This window comes from Hirundo rustica, chromosome 5 (assembly GCF_015227805.2).
Source record: "Hirundo rustica isolate bHirRus1 chromosome 5, bHirRus1.pri.v3, whole genome shotgun sequence".
NCBI lineage: Eukaryota > Metazoa > Chordata > Aves > Passeriformes > Hirundinidae > Hirundo > Hirundo rustica.
The window spans coordinates 58198714-58218618 of record NC_053454.1 but is presented as its reverse complement, the minus strand read 5'-3'; the positions used below and the strand labels follow the sequence as shown (position 1 = coordinate 58218618).

Here is a 19905-nt window from a genome sequence, read left to right as displayed (position 1 = left end):
AGTTCAGGGCGCTGGAACAAAGCAAGTGAGACATAAAAGAACAACTCTCTAAAGGGAACAAGCCAAAGAATGCAGTTAATAAAAGCCTGAAGTCATATAGCAAATAAATCATTTTCAAAAATTGCAAAAAACCACAAGCTTTAAGTATTATTAGGGGAAAAGGAAATAAGATTTAGTACAAAATAATTTCAGCTTTCTAGTCTAGAGTAAACTTCAAGTACAAATTAGGCAACATAATGTTCAGCCTCATCCAGAAGGAGCTTTCAGAAATGAGAAAGGCACATGTTGCAAGAACATAACTTGAAGATTCATTTCCCTAGTCTGGCTCTGAGGAAACTTCAAATGGTCTGAAACACAAGAAACAAATATAAAGCTATTCAGGCTTAGAAAAATATTTTAAAAATAAAATGTTTTTTAAAAAAGAAAAAAGCCCACGTATCTACACACGCACAAAAAAAAAAACAAACAAACATTCTTTTCACAGCATTTTGCCGTTCTTTAAACAACACTAATATAATTGCAGTAATTTATTTTCCCTTAAATATTTTAACAGTTCTTTTTTTTCATACAGATATTATCTATATTAAAATGGACAGTCCTTACTAACTGCATAATGACCAACTATTTTGATTAGGGTAATTTGAAACTTTTTTTCATTATTACATTAAAGCAATTGTATCAGAATAAAAGGACAGACTTGGCCCAAAAGCACAGACTTCAGAGCATGAGAGAATGGAAGTCACTTCTACAATCCATTATCCCTTTATTCTCAGTATTACATGTACTGTTCTCTTCTTGTTTGATACATTTGTATTTAAAACACCAAGTTAATGTACATTTCAGAAAATTTTTGAATAAGTTCTTCTCATAGATTTAAGAAAGTCTCATCAGTACAAGCACAATTTTCACCCAAATTCAATTAACCCCTTGATTTCTGATTCAACTTCAAGTGAAATTAAATGTACCCGGCTATCCAGAAATGGGTTTCTTATCCAGGACCCTCCTAATTGATTTATATCTGCAGTTCTTTACTAGCAGGCTTCTAAGACAAATTAAAATTAGATTCCTCACATTAATCAGCAATAACATTTCATTGGTTAGAAAACCCAAGGCAAGAATCCTGACACCAACATCTTCTTGAGTCCTCTATTCTATCTCACAATGTGAATTGAGGTTTTTGCAGCACAAGAAAGGTTTCACACATTTTCTGAAAGTCATCAGTGAGTCCAAATTAACTCTTCTGGTTAAGTTTATCCGCACTAGGAATCTGTACAGACGTAACAAGTTGGTTTAAATTCTGTTAAGTCACGCAAATAATTGGTTGTGTTTTCCAGAAAGCAGAGCTTAGCTTTTGTCCAAAGGCATTCCTTCTCCATGCCTTATGAAAGGTAGGGTAGGTTGAATCCACTGATACTTACAGGCTCCACACACTCAAATTTCTTCCGCTCCTGTATCTCTTGCAACTTGCACACGTACTCAAGGGACAGCTCGTAGAAGTGTTTCCTGTTCTGCTCCACCTGGTTATCTGCCTGCACACAGAGCACACCTCATGAAGTTTCACAGACATGTTGCAGACAGCTTCAGGATAACACACACACACACTTAAGGGGCAAGCAGATAATTTTCACCATATTTGAGGGATTTGTTACAACATAGATCATTTACTTTTAAACAGCGGCAGCAATTCCCTTTCACTAGGTAACATATGCTGTTTTGAATCACGAGGCTAGATTTTTTAGAAAAATTCCAGCAACAATTCTTCAAGCTTCTTTTCTAGAGAATCCAACTTTTAACAGCCTTGCAAAGGTACCTGCCCAAGCAGAGAGTGGGAGCTAAGAGCATCTTCCATTAGAAAAAGAGGACATTTTCTCCCCAATCAAATTAAGGAAGAAAATGTTATTTTTGAAAACTACAGTGCTGGTGTTCTAAGTTCTACCCTATAAGCAAAATACCTGTTGTAAATAGCCACAATACTGTTGTACCCATCCCACACCTGTGCTCACTCTGACTTGCAAGAAATGTAATAGAAAAAAAACCCTCACTTACTGGTACAACACTCCACAAGTTTCCCCCTGCTAAAAATGCAGCCTTTCTACCTGCAGCTAATATTTAGCAGAGCTTTGCAGAGATCAGAAATGCCAACACCATATTGATGCTGAACAGTTACATTTCAGCGCCATCCACCTGCATACAAGTATTTCACTTTCTAGCATCTACCTATTAGTTCATGAAGTTATTATTTGAGGTACATGTAAGATTCATTTACCTGAATCTTAAAATCTGGTAATAGAAACTTATTAAAATACATTAAAGAAAAGGTTACTCCAAGTAACTAACAATCTTTGCCCACAAAGGTAATACAAAATGCTTCTAACAGTGTATTACCAAAGGAAGTGAAGAAAGGGTTAGGTGGAAGGACAGGACTCACTATCAGAGTCTCTCTTAAATACTGCGACTACACCCTTCAGGCAGAACGGTGACTGCTGTGCTTTAAGAGGATAAGCCAAATTAGCTTTAAGACAGTTCTGCCTTAAGACGTGCTTGGCTTTACTGCTCGGTGCTGGAGAACTCTCAGCAGTTAAAGGGGCATAGCCACAAATGCCACTAAAAAAATAAAGCCCTGATAAGTATTTCAGTAAGCAAACGTGTTTCAACAAACCATGCCATTTTGATGCATCCCATAAACTGTGGAATTGTCTGAGTTGTCAGCATTTAAACACAGGAATTGTTTGAGTTGTCAGCATTTAAACACGGGAATTGAGTTGTCAGCTAAGCTTCTAATCACATATACATGAAGGGTACCACAACACCCTGGAAAGAGACTCTGAGGTGGATCTTCAAGGCCATCTGGCTCACCACAGAATCCAGAATACATAATCACATCTCTCTGTTCCTTGAGGCATGAGCCTCCCCATGCACCCAGCAAGTTGCATTGTAGTTTCTGTACTGCTGAAGAAAGAGAGAAATAGGACACATGCCCCAGTGAAATTACAGGAATATCCTGCCACCAGGAGAGTCAAAAGTTGTGCTCATGTTAAGACATGCTCCACAACGTGGCATGTTTTTCATCAAATTTTTGTCAAATACATCCCTGCAGTATTTACTCCAGCCAGGAACTGAAACAACTAGATATGAATAAAACTGAATTATAGACATTATAATGCAACTATACACACCTGTTCTCTAAGCTCGTGCAAAAAATTGTTTCCTATTTCCTCTGACAACATGCTGCAAAGGCCTTTTCTCTTTAAATGGCTTATACATTTATATTTCAAAAATTAAATGCACAAATGTGATAGCTTGACTGAAGAATTTCAGAACTTTTGCTCATGAAACTTTGAAGGACATTCAAAACAAATGCATTTGCTCATTCCAGACTTCACACATGCTCTAAAGCTTCAGGCTATATTTGATACAGCTTCAAAATGCCTCTTAGAGGCATTATGTATTTTTCCACTGAGGTTAGGTCTCATTTCAGATTTGATATCGAGAACCATATCTCATCAAGCCATCATAATCAGCCATTTATCATCTTCTCTGTGTCAGGTTCTTTGGCAGCTGATCAATTTGACGAAAGTACAGGTCCTGACACATCAGCCATGCCCGGTAACTTCACTGGGACAACTCAACTCCCCAAAAGACACTTGTTTACATTTTTGAGAGTCTATGTTGCAAATGCAGCATGGTGAAGTGACACCTTAGTGAAATTCAAGAGTAGGGAAGTTCCCGGGTAACTTGGCCAGTAATATTAACCATTTTTATGAAAAATGCCATAGAATATTTGGGATGGGGTAAAGGGCAGGGACAGGAGTTATCCCTGAGGAAAACATGAAGGTTTTTTATAGTCTGAGCATTAATAATTCTGACATAATTACATTTATCTGGGAAAAAAAGTCCTTCTCGGTACAAGAAGTCTCTAGAAGATTTCCCAGCAGTTTTCTCACGTATATTTTCTGTTGCTCCAAAAATGAAAACTATTTCAAGTAAGTTAATGATGATAATAAACACAGAGAGGGAGAAGGAATGCCAGGCAAAATGTATCTTTCAGTTATAAATTGTCAACAAACTTTTTTTATGGCACTACTCAAAAAAAAAAAAAAAAAAAAAAAAAAAAAAAAAAAAAAAAAAAAACCACAACAAATCTTCAAAACGTGAGAAAAAGGCAAAACCCCACTTCATTTGGGAATACAAGTCTTGCTGCCCTCTGCATAGATTATTACTGGAGGACATTCAGTCAATACTCACAATGCAATGCAAATTACATGAGTGGTAAAGCCTTGTAAGAAATGCAGACTTGCTCACAGTATGTGTGCATTTCACTATTCCCTCAATTATACATAAAAAATGACATGATGCTCAGCACTTCATACACAAAAACCTCGATTCAGAAAATGGTGGAGGTACTAACTCCAGCAAACACTGCTTTTCTCACCAACCCTTCCAGACGAGGATTGTTTTACCACTAAGAATGCTGTTTCTGCATATGCATAAGTATATTTACCTATTCCAAAGCCTTCAGCCTGCATAAAAAAAGAGAGGCAACAATACCTCTTGCAATTGTAGCTCTTTCTTCTTAGCTGATAAATTCAAATGCTTTTCTAACAAACTGTAGTTCTTCTCTGTCTCCTTATCAAACTTCTTCTTTTCCTCCTAGACACAGAAACAAAGTAGCAAGCATGTAAATATAAAAGTGTACTATTTTCTTATTTTTAAATTGTAGTTCATTAGGAACAAAGAGAAAAAAATACCATAGCTCCAGTAAGCAGGCAAAAATATGCTCCATCTCTTTTTAAAAATTAATTTGAAGGCTAACTTGAAATGAAATCCCATCACATCATTATGGTGTAGCCTTATGACACAGATGTTTACATCTTCTAAGTTAAAAAAGGCAAAAAACGTGACCTCTTCCTGATTTATTGCATTCTTCATTACTTACAGGCATAATCCACACCACCTTGGTTTTGAATAAAAAGTATCACATGGAAATACCAGTTTCACTGAAAAAATAACTTTCTAAAATTGACAAGGGAAAAGTTCCAACAGCTTGAAACCCAAAGCAAATACACCTCTATATTCCATAGGATTTATTAATTTTAAAGCTATACAACAACCTCAGTGCTGAATTCCTAGTTCTACCAGAATTTTATTGTGCCTATGACAAAAACCCAATAAAAATAAGAAATATTCATAAAGCTTATTATCATAGTATCAAAAGAGAAACTCTTACAGACACTTATGAATATCATTTACGCAATGCAAATCCATTTTTCTGACCACCAAAAGCAACGTATTGGAAGAGGGACATCACTACATTTTTTTAGGAAATCCGAGTTTCGGTATCTAATTTAGTAGAAGATATTGCAAAACAAATTGATTCCTCAGTTACAGTGTATTAAGACAAAAATCAGTATTCATTAATTCAACCAACCAGTTTCAAAGCTATTTTTAGTATATCCGATTACAGTTGAAAATAACATCAAATAAGTAAAATCAAGTATTTAAGTATATATTCAAGAACCGACAGATTTACTAATCAGAAAGATACTAGTTCAATTAAAATATTTTTCCTCATCTGCAGATTTGAAATCACATTTAAATGTATTCTAATCAAATCCCTGGTTAAACTCTACAGACATAATTGCTCTTTTTTTCTCCTCTTAACCTTTCATTTTGAATAATACTATATATACTACATTATAAGAGACACACAATTTTGTTTTCTGAACCATTAGATTCTGAAGATGGCATTACATCAAAGAGGTTGTTTAGGATTGCTTCTCAGCAAGGACTTCTGCAAGATTTACTTTATTTTTTCCCCCCACTCTGAGATGCAGAATTTCTTTTAAAAAAGCAGTCTTTGAAAAATATTTGTTATGAATTGAGAAACATGCATAGTCCAGGGTGACTAGAGATAACATATTAGCAATATGGGGAATTAGGAACAAAGAGTGCAGGGAAGGAGGTGAATCTTTGTGTTTATATTAGCAAAATTTCTACTGATGTGGTGAACATTTGAATGCTCCCAGAAAAAAAAAGAAAAAAGAAAAAAGAGTTATCTTAACTTCTTAACAGGCAAAGCCAGAAACTTTACATACATAGCTTGGGATCAGTGCAGCAACACCTTTCACTAAGGAGTAATTCAATAAGCGTTTCAGCTTCCAGTTCTATGAAGCTTAAACTTTCCTCCTCTTCTTTTTCTTCTTAAGCTTAACTCAGAGCATTTCATCAGCAAAGGGATGCAAGATGCAGAAAAAATCTGCAGTAGCAGATTCAGCTTTTATTTTGCAATGGTAGAGCATAAATCTTTCCTAAAGCAAATAGTACACAATGCTGCAGATACATTTCACCACTAGATGCCATAGCTTGGTTTTCAGAGCTAAGCAGAGTTATATTTCCAATGCCAGTGTTTTGATTATATTGAATGAATATTCAGTTATAAGTATTCCAAGAGCTAAATATTTTTAGAGGATTTTTATTTAAACAATATACAATTATGTAAGACTTCTATGTAAAGGTCATTGAGAATTCTGTCAAAAAAAAAAAAAAAAAGGTTAGATCAGAAATAAGAGCTACAGCTTCACAGAAACAGTATGCAGGGACATAAGGAAAGAAACACCCATCCAAAATAATGGGAGATGTAGGCTGTGTGAATGTAATTTGTGTTAGAAGCATCAGGGAGAAAATTCTGACTAGGAAATGAGTGCAGATATGAGATAGCTTAAAGCAGTAGGAGTTCTCACCCTCAAAGCAGCAATATTCTTTAACAGCAAATAAACTGCTGAAATAATGCATTTATTACACAGCTGCTTCTATGACAATCAGTTACATTCAGAACAACTTTTCTCTTTCCTTGGAAGACTGGCTATATTACAGACCAAGTTTTTATTGTGTGTTGGTTGGGTCACCTAATATACTTCTCTCAAGTCCATAAAATTACACAAAGCTCATTGTACCACTGAACTGAAAGAATTTGTGATAAACATAGCCTTTTCACTTCATGAACACTGAATTAATATGCAGAACCTGCTAATCATTCCTGCCAAAGTCAAAATGTATAGTGCTCTCATACATGAAACACTGTCTTAGCTACTAAATACCACTGGTGATGAGTCACAAAATCATAAAATAAACCATATGCAGGTATTTTGAAAATGTATTGAGTATTACAACAGAAAACTGTAATAAAATGCTGCTTTCTTTCTTTTCTTCTTTTTTTAATAAGCACTTAAATTTCTCACTGCAAAAAGAAAGGTAGACATATAAATTTGTGCTTGTTACTTTTATACAAGTCTAGCGTGTACTTAATACATGAAGTTAACTTTTCCTTTTTTTTAAAATATTCATAACTTAGTGACAATCTTAAAAAAATTACCAAACACTCTTACCAAAAATACTTTCAATGAGATCTTGTCCTTAGCCTCTTCATCCCTATTATTCTCATGCATACAGAGCCAATGAATTATTTATTCAAAACAAAAAATTAAATAAAGGCAATTCTCACTTGCAGGTGGCAAAAATGCAGTTAAAGGCATATGGATGAGCGAGCTCCTTTAGGTAGTTAATATTTTTCAGCCTTTGATTGTGCAACTGCAGACAAATTCAAAGCCAAACAGGGTTACCCATTAGGAAGGGGGGCCAGGCTGTTAGCAGAATTCCTCCTATTTCAGACAGAGGAGATAAGGGAGGTGGAGTGAAGGAAGGGAAAGGACACATTGTTCTCTTCTTGAAACATTCCATTTGTTTCTGAAGCAAGTTCTCAAAGTAGAAACAAAAAAAGTGCGAACACATGAAATATAAACAAACATGTTTCTGCCAATTACATGTCGCTTTTACAATGCAATCAATCCAAGCAGAGAAATTGAACAAACTTATAAAGGCAAGGAGGGACAAACCTTTACAGCTCCTAGCTGCTCTTTCCTAAATCTTTCCAAAGGTTTGATCAGAGTTTCAGTAACACTGAGTGCCTAAAGAAAAAAAAAAAAAAAAAAAAAAAGCATGGGTTAGGTTTCTGTAGCCAAATTGATGAGTCACGTCAGCATCAGCAATAAAAAGAAAAAAAAAGCAAGCAAGCTCTGGGGTAAAATAATAGAAGCATGCAAGTTAGAACTTCCAACTCAAAAAAAAAAAAAAAATCACATCTCTGAGTTCATTCAAGCTTACAAAATTTCTTAATTCAATTCACTATCAGGAAAATTAAATGCAAAAATCTCAGAAATTTGCAGGGTGTACCCAAAAATCGCAACTGCTTGATTTGTGCCAGTCTCACAGATCAGGTTGAAGGCCTCAATGACTGAACAGCAGAATGCAACAGGACAAATGAGTTTCATTAGGGGATGCAAAAATTTCTGTAACAAGAAGCACTACAGGCTACTGTGGAATAGACCAGTGAGTAGCAAATAATAATCTCTTAAGACAGTTAAAGCCATTAGACATTCCTATAAATCTCCAAATATTTACACACTTAGGTACATTAATAAGACCTTAGGCTAAATTATAAAATCAAAGAGGTGCTAAGTCAATAAAGAGGTTGAGATGATTGGGTGAGCATCCTCCAGTGCACTTATGCTATAAAGTCTCATGGCCACAATAAAAAGAAAAAGGAAAGACACAATATTCTATCATAAGACAGAAAAATGTAGTTCATTTGATCTGCACAGCTACTAATTCACATGAAATTTCCCTGAAGATGGAGCAGGGATCCGTTTGGTGCGAACAAGACTTCAAATTTCAAAAAAATTTGAAATTTCAGGAAAGGCTGGTACTTTTTGAACATAACAGCAGCATGGAAAAGATGGCAAGAGCACTGCAGGCATGGGGGAGCAAGTGGGATCCCACAGAATAAATCATGCCCAGGACTGGCCTTAGCACAGCCACTGGGCTGGGATGCCAAGAGCTCAGGCAGAGCTCCCTGGAATCCCCCAGACATACAACAGAAGCCTTTCCTCTTTCCTCCCCTTTCCCCTCCCTTTATATAGTGAAAATCTTCAGATAAAACATCACAGGCTTAAACCGGCCTTCTGGAACACTTCTGAGAAATTCTTATCATGAAACACACACGGGATGTACTGGGGATCTGGCACAACACAAATCTGAAGAGCGCTGTCTGCTCCCACCCATCCCCGGAGCCATGAGGGATTACTGTGGGAGTCATCCTGCCAAAATCACTGTAACCAGAGCAACCCACATTTCTAAAGGGCCAGCACAGCACACTAACCTGCAGCTAACTGGAAACCCAAAGAGCTGGCAAGTCTGGGCCAAACTGGGCGCTGCACAGTCATCCATGTAACAGCTACATGCTAACTTCAGAGCACGTTTTCTCAGCACAAAACTTCCTCCTGCATCCATTTCCTCATTCTGCCAAACGCATTTTAAAGCGCCCTTCGGTGCACCCTTGGTGGGAGCAACAGGAAAAGGAGGAACTCTCAAGTCAGGGTGGAGATCATGGAAACCACAATCACTCCTTCTATACTGGAAAACTTTAAATTGTTCCTCTGTTCTGACAAAGTGAAGGAGAAAGCTCCTCGGAGGAAAACTCAGAGAGGATGGCACAAGCTTCCACAAGGTAGAGCACCACAGTTACTGGAATCATTCCAAAGCATTTGAAGGTAACAACTGAGCATTCACATGGTTAGAGGGTTAAAAACAATTAACAAATGACAAGTTGCTTATTAGTTGTTTGAACTTTTACACAAAAAATTCTAAGGCTAACATGCGTTGAATGTATGCCGAACACAAAGTCCAAATCAAAACCATAGCACCTTGATGTAACAAAGGAAAAATAAAGGAAAAAGGAAAATATATGCATAAAAGGCCGTGCTTCATAAAATAGCAGGGGCTGACTGTAAATCACTTGTTCTGCTATTCCAGTGCAGTATTAACCATGGGAACCACTACAGGAATGTGTTTGAAGCAGAAAATAATCTTTAAATCAAAATGGGATGTTCTCTTCAGTGACTGCCAACAAGCAGATTCCACTGCTGCCAGTGGGATGATATGCCAGTAATTCTTTCATTAAAAGAAAAAAAAGCTTCCCCTCCTTCCAAAAAAGACACTTCTCATCTTGCACAACTTAAAACTTTTGTTAAGAAATCCCCAGGTGCCTGCCATAAAGGTACTTATGATTTATCACCCAATTGCTTTCTGTGCCTAGGTTAAATGACAGGACTCTTGATTACTTCAGAGTGGAGTGAGATTTTGCAGATCTTTGGTCATTCTCCCAGAGCTTCATACCAGGCCATATATTAAAATACAAGAATGGCAAATTCAACAGTGAATTCCAGAGATGTTCTTCTGACTGACAAAGTTCATAATTAAAGATTAAATAGAGAGGCATTCCCACTGTTTTCCAGTATGCAGAATCCAGTGCTTGCCATGAAAAGTTACAAAAAGATGTATTATTATTTATAGAAAAAAAAATTTATTTACACTGCTATTTTTTAAACTATAGATAAGAAATTAGCAAATAGGAAATAAGCAAGGGATTACCTGAATATATTTTTACTTATCACTACTACCTTCCTTTATAACTAAAATCATGTTAAAATGTAAAATTTCCAGCAAAAGTTAAACTAGGCATTTAAGTTCATTAACATGAAACTAGATGTTCCTTCCTTTTTCAACTTCTGTCTTGAATCTTACATTCATTTCCCTCTACTTCTCTAATCCTGACAGATTACGACAGGAATGTCTATTTAAAAGGACATTTAAAAATCCCTTTCTTTACACCTATTCAAACCTACACGAAACAAATATATATTCAATTATATCTGGCAGGCAAACTGTGGCATGCAAGTCATAAGTGAATCAATCTAACGAGGTCATGTCTCAGGTAACAGAATCTCAACCAGCTCTGCGAATGTCAAAGTCTCAGGAATGCTTTGAGAAATGTTTAACCCGATGTGCACACGTGTCTCGGGTAGACAATCTCAAACTGCTTACACTATTCCTGCTCTGCTTGCAGCACCCACAGAAAGGTCAAAGAATTGACTTAATTTGAACATAAACCAGGCAACAGCAGCAACAGAATCAGAGTCAACACCACCTCAGAAGATCACTGCATCCAGCATTTCCAACATCCTGAAGCACACTGTGAGCTTTGTGTGTGTCTCTCTATTTTAGATGACTTTACAAAACTTCACTTGCTCAGGCAGAAAAGTTGTACAGAAGAGTGATAATCTTGCCTTTTCCAGCTCCATTTCCTCCAAAGAAATAAGTAACCATAACAAGGTCATCGATTAAGGAGCCTCAACCACTTTTTCCAACTGCAGCTCTCAAAGGCACAGGCTAAATCCATGAGCGAGCTCATTCACAGCTGTTGGAGACTTCCTCAGTCAAGTCGACAAGACCCAACAGGTCACTGAGCAGCCAGTGCCAGTCCACAAGATGACTCCATTTAGACGGCCACTTCTTCCCTTCCCAGAAAAGGTGTGGGTAGAGGTGCTTAGGGAGAAACTGCTTCCCCCACTACCTCCTCCTATGCACTGTAACCCGACGGAGAAGACCGGGCACCAGCATTCAATGCCCCTCTTGCCTTCTCCTGCAGTAGGAAGGAGCAGGTTCTCCAAGTTCCCACTCCCTTTCTAGGTACAACCAGGCTTATATTGCAGAGGAGTAAGGCTGCTTGCATGGCCTGTCAAGGAGTAGCAACCCACAAGAACTCAGCCCAGAGTTCAGTGGCTAAAAAGATTAAACCAACCTAAGTTAATCAAAGTTTGTTATTAGACAAACGCAGCACTGGCCTCCTAACCTTCATCCTAAAAATGTCCTTAGCGCTCAGCCTTTACTGGAAACACTGGAAATTGCATACTGCTCATCAACAACTCTCATGGTGACGTAAATACATATCCTGACTCTGCTCCATTCTGAATTGAAAGCATTCTCCTATTAAACAAAAAAAGTTTAAATGTTTTTAACAGGTTTAATGAGAAAGAAAAAAAAAAATTAGGCCATAAACATACACCTTCCTGCAGACTGCACTGACACATGGGAGTGCTGCATTCCCCATTCCCATCTCAGGAACTGGAATGCAGATTGGATGCCTTGCATAAAAGAGATTTCATTTCTGGGCACACCAACTGGAAAGATTTATTTGTAGTCAGGGGCAGGATTGTTTCTCCCCTCAACAAAGCTAAGAGGGAGGCCACCAAGTCGGTAAGGCAAAGCTCATGAAACTGAGCAAGTGTCAATGAAATCAGATCTAGGAAGGAAGCTTTGCCTTAGTGAGTGCAATAGAGAAGGCAGAAAGGAAGACATAGCTAGCCGTGATTCAATAACAAAACAGTTGACAATGTTGCTAAATAAAGAAGTTTACTTTCCAATAAAGATATTTACCAGTACAGCTGCTCTTCTGCTTATGGAGGCTACGGTTGTGTTTTCCCTAAGAAAATGCACCATTCAGCTTAATAAAAAAAAAGCCAATTCTGATACTTCCAGTGTTGGGGGAGAAATATATAAAAATATTATTTTTTCCAAACAGCTTTCCTACTTCACATAGTGATTTGCTACTGAAATTTTTCAAAGCACTACAACTTATGCTTGAAAACCTGTACGATTAAAAATTGCAGATACAATTCCACTACTGATGACACCAGATGTTACTTGCAAAGCCTGAATCTCTATTCTTTCGCTTCCCATGAGAATATGATTTGCTCTCATAGCTACACGTGCCCCCAGTTAGCTGCACAGACAACTGCCCTGCCAGCCCTACAGACAGAGGTGTATATGTATAATATGACATAATATATATATATTATAACCACTGTAACCACTCCTCAGCACTGGGTTCGTATTTAGTTGGAGCACTGATGATGGCAGACAGTTGCAACCCATCCTCAAAGCTCATTATTTTGCTTTCAAATCAAGTTTTCTTCTAGTAAATATGTCTGGATTTTCTCCCTGCTCTAAAACTTTCCCTGTAGCTTTAAAATCTTAGATAACATATGGGTCTCAGGTACACACTGAGAATACAGACATAGGAGTTCTTTGGTTTTTAGTAGGCCTGCAGTGCATAGACTAAAGGATTTTCAAGAAGGTCTCATAGCACATTAACACTTGTGTGTCTTTGCATGAATGCAGAGGCTGCGGAGGAAGTCATCTGGTAACAAAAGAGCCAGGGGGACAGGTGATACATCTCACTTAGAGACAAAATATTTTGTGCACTACTGAAGCCCCAGGAGGCATCTGTAACAAAACACATCGCCTCCCTCTTAGGTGTTCCAGAAAACTACCCCTCGGGGTTTGGTAAGAAGAAACAAGTTTCTCAGCTGTTCCCAGGGGAATTTCCTAGACCATTGACTCACAGACCTCAATACAGGTAAAATGCCGTTCTCTGCACTTCCTAATTCTTTCACAAGCAGCACCTTGGCTTACAGGAAAGACAGCAGCTGGACTCCTGAGTTCACCCTTCTACTGAAAAGTTATTTCCTGTTCATCTCCTGGAAGTTCATGACTAACCTAAAGGACAGACAGCTATAAGGGCTCCTATGACCCATCTGCTATGATGTGCCCTGCTCTGAAGTGCTGCCCGCATTGATTCTCTTGTCATGAAACTGCTGCCCTCCAAAATCAGATTTAAGAAAGGAAACAATAAATAATTTCCTTTCTAAAAAAAAAGATAATTAAATAGACAGTGGGTTCAGTAAACATTATTTACTGAAAGCTATTTAAAAGTCCTGTCTTCTGAATAAGTTTATTCTTAGGCAATACATTCGACTATAAAGAGAAAAATACTACAAAGCCATAATAATAACAAACAAGAAAACAACATAAAGAGGAACAAGAGAAAAAGACTTCCACACACAGCAACAAATCAGCTTTCCCCATCTGCAGTGGAGGAAAGCTGGGGATAACTCTTCTAAGAAAGACCTTCCCTTAGCAAACCACAACACACCAGAACACTGGTCTGGTTCTCCTACCATAGACATGGTATGTGATTCTGAACAAGCAAAAAGTCTGCTCAGAAAAGAAAACTGCACAATGCCCATTTTCTTGGTGCATGGCAAAGCTCATCACTGAGCAAAAAGATGCCTCTGAAAGTCAAGGAATGCAGCAGCGAACAACAGCATCAGTGTTCAGTCAAGAATGAATCGCTCAGTTGTCAGCGCTTTCCTCCAGAAGAAACAGTGGTGTTATTAACAACCAGCAAAATCCAAACTGGTGACAGTTTTACAATGCAAATTCCAAACATTTCCCAATGATGAACTAACAGAATGAAAATTCTCTAGTGAATTATGTTGATGCATGTGAGACCACAGAGTTATCTGGAAGAGGAAGCCAGTGGTAACAGAACTTGTCAGCTTTTTTCACTCAGAGCTGGAAGAAACCCACCCAGATCTGGCTCTGCACTCTTTTCTTCTATTGTACAGACAAGACATACTTAGTTTACAGATTATTGTGCACAAGTTCATATTCACAAAGCTGTTTCAGAAGACTGTATATGAAAATCAAAAGCCAAATTCAGTGTCAGGAAGCACCAAAACAGAGTACCTGAAATACTCATAGTTCTAATCTGCATTCTATATTCTGATAATTACACAATTATCATCTGGTCTCATGACCAGCAGAGGAAAAGTGAAGGCTGGGCAATGGGATATGGTACAAACTGTTCTGCTTTTTAAAACTGGAAAATGTTTTAGTAAATTGGAAAACTTGTGCAGGAAAGAAAATAATGTAGATCCTGCAATTAAGGTACTCAAATGCTGTTCCTGAGATGTTGTTTCATTTGCAACTCTATCTCTGCATCTGAGCTATTCAATGTACTGTTGGCAGCCTAATTTTTCAGAAGTGGTCAACAATTATGTCATTTCCACTGTCTTGGCAGATATATTTAGCAGTCTGCACTGTCAGAAGACTTAAAAGGATCTGAACATAGGGAGCATAACGCCTTGCACTCCTATTGAACAGATCTTGAGTGCATCACACATCCAAATATAGGGTATTTTTTTACTCTACATCAGTAAGTAAACTGATTGCTCCCTCACAGAGATTTCTTCAGATTACTTCAAAACAGATTAAGATTTTACAAACCCCTAAATACCCACGTGCAGGAGTGCCAAAGAAAAGCTTAAAAAAATTAACACCACCATCTTCACAGCGGTCAACTGCTGAATCAAATCCAGATATGAAAGTCACTGGACAAAAGCTAACAGAGTTAGCTGATCTAAAACACTGTGTGTTAAGTGAGCACTTCACCTGTGACATAAATACTCATGCACTTCAAAATCTAATCATAAGAGATAGTTTAAGTAAGAATAAATAAGTAAATGTACATATTTGTACAGATTACTTAAAGTATATCTTTAACCTTGTGAGTGCTATACCTTTAAATGTTAGTAACTTCTGAAAGCACAACCGAGAAACCCTCTCCCCCATTATTTTTAAGAAGAAATTTTAAAAAGACTAGAAGAGTGACTTTACAGAGCTATTTCTTTAAAAATCCATAGAGAAATTTCTTGTGCTCCTGATATATGCCAGGAATAACTCTTTTTCAGAGAGATGTTAATCTGGATTTGATTCTGCCAACCTGGTAAAACTGACAAAGAATGCAATGGAAATTTTCAGAGGCCAAAATTGCAAAGATACCCATGGCATAAGAACAAACCTTTCTTTTGCAATGAAAAAAAAATTCTAAGAAAGGGAGGGAGAACACTTTAAAATAGAGCTGCATAGTACCTTTCCTCTTAAGACACGTGAAGGAATAGCAGTGTGTAAAAAATGTAGCAGGAAATAGGAGAGAATATATCAAAGTAAAACTTCTTGTTATACTGCCTTGGGAAATCACAGGAAATATAGTAAGGTGAATATAATTGGATCAAAAATCCTATACAAAGAGAACTGTGATGGATTAAAAAGGAAATAGGCAAGTACTTAGGTGCAAAGTTAGAAAGAAGACAAAAAACATTTTACTTGGCAAAGGCAGGGGGAAAAAAAAAAAATCTGACAAGAGGAAGGAAGCTATAAAACCATTACAGAACTGAGTGTTAAATCAATGATGGAGTATAAGACAACAGATTTTAACTACCTCCACAAAGGGAAAAACCTTCAGTTAAATTATAGCCAACTATCTAACAAAGTGGGGAAAAGCAGGTGTTAAGGGGAATAAGGACTCCTTAAGAGCCATTAGATGTACTCCTACATTACACAACTGAAGTATTAATTGCATTCAAGTCAGAAGGGGCTTTGCTTCAGAATAGTTTAGGAAATCAGCAAAGCAAACTAAAGGGAGAGGCAAGCAAGGTCCCAGAGGATGGCAGAAGAGCAAATATAGCGGCAACTTGAAAGCAAGAGGAGGAGAAAGCAGTAATTCTAACATAAAAGACAGAAGGTCTAAACACAGCGCAACTAAATTGAACAAGGAAAAATGCAGACGTAAAGCACAACTTGGAAAGGGGAACCATGAAAATACTACTATGAAGGAAAGGTGATCAATTTTATTTGATGACTACTCTAGAAAAATTCTCAAAAATTTCCCAGCTTAACTTGTAGTACACTCAGTATGAACACGAGGTGAAACAAATGAAGACTAGACATGAGAATATAGAGAAATCCATGTTCCTGGAACTTTTTTAAGAACAGGTTAGACCAGCTCTTAAATAGGATCATGTGAACTCCAGAAGAAGATAGAGGGCAGGACAGAGGAACTCCAAGGAGGGAAAGCACTCAAAGCCAGCGCACCAAGGTGACCACAGCAGGAGTGCCAAGCACTGCCAAGATTACTGAGGGAACAATACAAGAGCTATCAAATTTGGCTATGACTTAGCAAGACTGGAATCAACAGGGCAAGCTGATGATTTAGGAGAAGCCTGGGATGGAGAAAGGGGGGTGAGAAGGAAAGGACCAACAACCACAGGCTATTAGTACCTACCAGGTAACGCTTCTCTGCTTGTCACCACAGCTCAGATGAGGGCAGAGAGTGAAGCCTGCTGTTCTCAGTCCTTCACAAGAATCAAAGCTCCTTTCTGCTGCCAGGAAAACTGGGGCTGGGAGGGAGGGCTTGGTGCTCTCCCTGGCAAGCAGGGGAACAGCTGAGTACTGGGACAGAGCACCTGAGCATCACCATGCTGGGCCTTGCTCATCCCCACCTCTTCCTACCCCTTTGCCAAGTTCCCTGTCATCCCTGAACTTCCACAGCTCTTCTGCAATGCCAAAGGAGCAGAATCCAAGTCCTATGACTCCATTCACCCTCAACATGTAAAAATAATTTCCAGAATGTTCTCAGGGACAAAGTGATTTGTTTCATATCTGCCCTGGGGAGCATCACCAAGCTACAGTGCTACAGAAAAAGTAATTTGGTTTTATAATGACCACTCTGTAATAATTTCAGTGAAATGTTTGGATTATTGCCGATATCCCTTTTCATATGTAACTAAATCCTTTGACACCTGGGATATAATTCTAGCAATTTTTGAAGGAAATGGGAGAAATGGAAAAGCCATGAAGTGCAAGACTCCAACATCTGAATGAAATTATATCCACCAAATAAATATTCACCAGATAAACACCTTTTTGGTCATCATTCATTGTAAACACTGACAACAAGTTTTATGGATTCTGGATTCACCACAGTTTCAGAAAATCATGAGAAGTGTGGATGATGAGCATTTACTTTCAGTCTAGAATGTCTTTTAAGTGCAAATTTGTTTCACTTACAATGTGGTTCTGAAAAAAATAACTCTTTCCTCAAGTACCTAAAAACCTGAAATGCACAGCAGCATCTGAAATGCCCCCAGTCCTGTAGTTATTGATTGATTTCTTTAATTTTACTTTATGGGACTGAAATGTATCTATTTAACTATTCACTGACACTGAAGAGAGCAGTCCAAAATCCTCTGGTCATCTTCAAAATAGTAAGGGGGAAATGCTCAATTACAAGCATTTTTAACAAAGCCTGAATGCTTCGGAAAAAAAATCCTGCTATATACTTTGCATCTTAATGGAAAGTCTTTGGATCCCTGACCTCATTCCAAACATCTGTGAATGCAACATGCCCTAATATTCTCCACGGGAGTATCTCTAGAGCTCATGCCACTGTTAAAACATCCACTGAGAAGTCAAAAAAGCCAAACCAAAACAAAAAAAAAGTCAAAGGAGCAGATGCTGGAAATTCTCTTTTCCAGTCATCACACAATCATTTTCTCAGAGACTTATGGCCATTGTTACATGAGCTCACTCCAGAAATGATACATAGCATTTGCTAGGCTACAGATGCAATAAAAAGGCCACACATCTGGTAACTCAGAGAATATATTCTGTTCCTATTTGGTGTTAAATGTTTTCCCTGTTATAATTTATACTCCCTGTTTTTCATCAGTCATGGTTCTAACAAAAACTGCATTTCATCCTTTCTCTACCAAAAAACTGACACTAGTTAGCTTTCAGTATGATAGCACCTTTTGTGTAAGCATGGGCATCACACCAAAAAGTAAGTTAGTACAGTTTCATGGCATTCAGTTTGAACAAGGGAAGTGTTTTACAATCCAAACAGACAGCACTGGATTCTGCACAACCTCCTGTGGTAATGATCTATCCCTGCTGAAGAGCTATTGATACAGTCACTGAAATGTGCTGTGCAATTCTTAAGTCATCCCTCGAAAGCCTGATATCATGGGGCAGTTCATGAAGTATTTTTCATTATAAAACTTCATAAAGATTCTCACTAATTAGATTTGTGCAATTCATTAAAATAAAACACAGTTATGGATGGCAGGAAAAAGCAGAGTAAATACTATCCTGCAGAATTATGAAAAACAAAAGTAGTATTGAAGCATACTTGAGCCAATCCCTACAATTTGGCAAAACAACTCAAAACACTGAGAAATTATCTCTACTATGTAAAGACAGTTTTCAGGAAAGTGAGAAGAGCCACACTGACCCTAATTCAGACCCAAATGTGGCTCCAAATCGGAACAGCACACCAGAACAGAACACACCACTAACAAGAAACCATGACTATTACTGGGATCAGGACTGGAGAGAGAAACATGGAAAAAAGAATTGTTCACAAGTTCTTTTATCACTTATCTACAAATTCCTGCACTGCAGGCACAGCTTCTGTCAGAAAGAAACAGGGAACACAGCAGATTAGTCTCAGCTTCCTCTCAGGGATGCCAAGGGATCACTGATTTCCAGGAAGGCAAAGATATAATTGCACAACAAATACCAAGAAATGCAATTGCTATCAAGTCAGATCCAAGCACATTTCCCAGATGGAGAGTCTGATCTGACTCAGAAGAAAACTGGGTACACAGCAGCTGATCTATGAACCCCTTCTCTGAAACAAAAGCTGGACATGCAGCTGCTGAGAACCAGAAAGAAACCTCCCATCTTCTAGAAAAGTTAGGAAACCCAGGTAGCAAGGTATTTTCCAGAGCTCTCAGCCCCTGCTGTGGGTACAGCCAACAAGAGCCATATTTCACTAATTACCCCAAGCACAGGCAACAGAATGAAGAACACAGAACTTTTACACAACAGAGCAACTGTCTGCAGCTCCAACCTCCCACCACCAACTACAAATACAAGGTAAAGGTATCCCAGATCCACATGAGCATTGAAGGTGGAGCTACAGGGATGCTGGATCCAAAGTTGGCCAACTGCCAGAACCTGAGGGTTCCCTGCCACAGCATTAACTCTTTCATTTGGAATTTACTGGCTTATGGCAGTTTTCCCATTCACCCCAGCCATAATTAAGCCAGGCATGACTATTTTAAACCAACTCATATTTATCCATCCCTACCATACAAATTCCTTCTTTAATGAGAACTAGTTGTTGTCTGCACTCTAGACTACAGAACCAGAGGCTGCACAGTGAGAGCTCCCACTGTTAAGTCAGTGATCTCAACACCTTGGTAGTTAACAAAGCAATAAAAAACTTCAGCTACTGTTTATCTCTTTGCTATGTGCATAGATTTT

At 38.0% G+C, this 19905-nt stretch overlaps 1 protein-coding gene across 1 annotated transcript in view; it reads right to left on the bottom strand.

Moving 5' to 3' along the window:
- ARHGAP10 (Rho GTPase activating protein 10) overlaps positions 1–19905 on the bottom strand; it is a 144869-nt gene that overhangs the window by 78170 nt on the left and 46794 nt on the right. Inside the window, exons 4-6 of the mRNA XM_040064972.2 lie at positions 7893–7964; positions 4549–4650; positions 1419–1529 (exon numbers count right to left, since the gene is read on the bottom strand). Coding sequence (XP_039920906.1) covers positions 1419–1529; positions 4549–4650; positions 7893–7964 — 285 coding nt within the window. The remainder of the gene's footprint in view (positions 1–1418; positions 1530–4548; positions 4651–7892; positions 7965–19905) is intronic.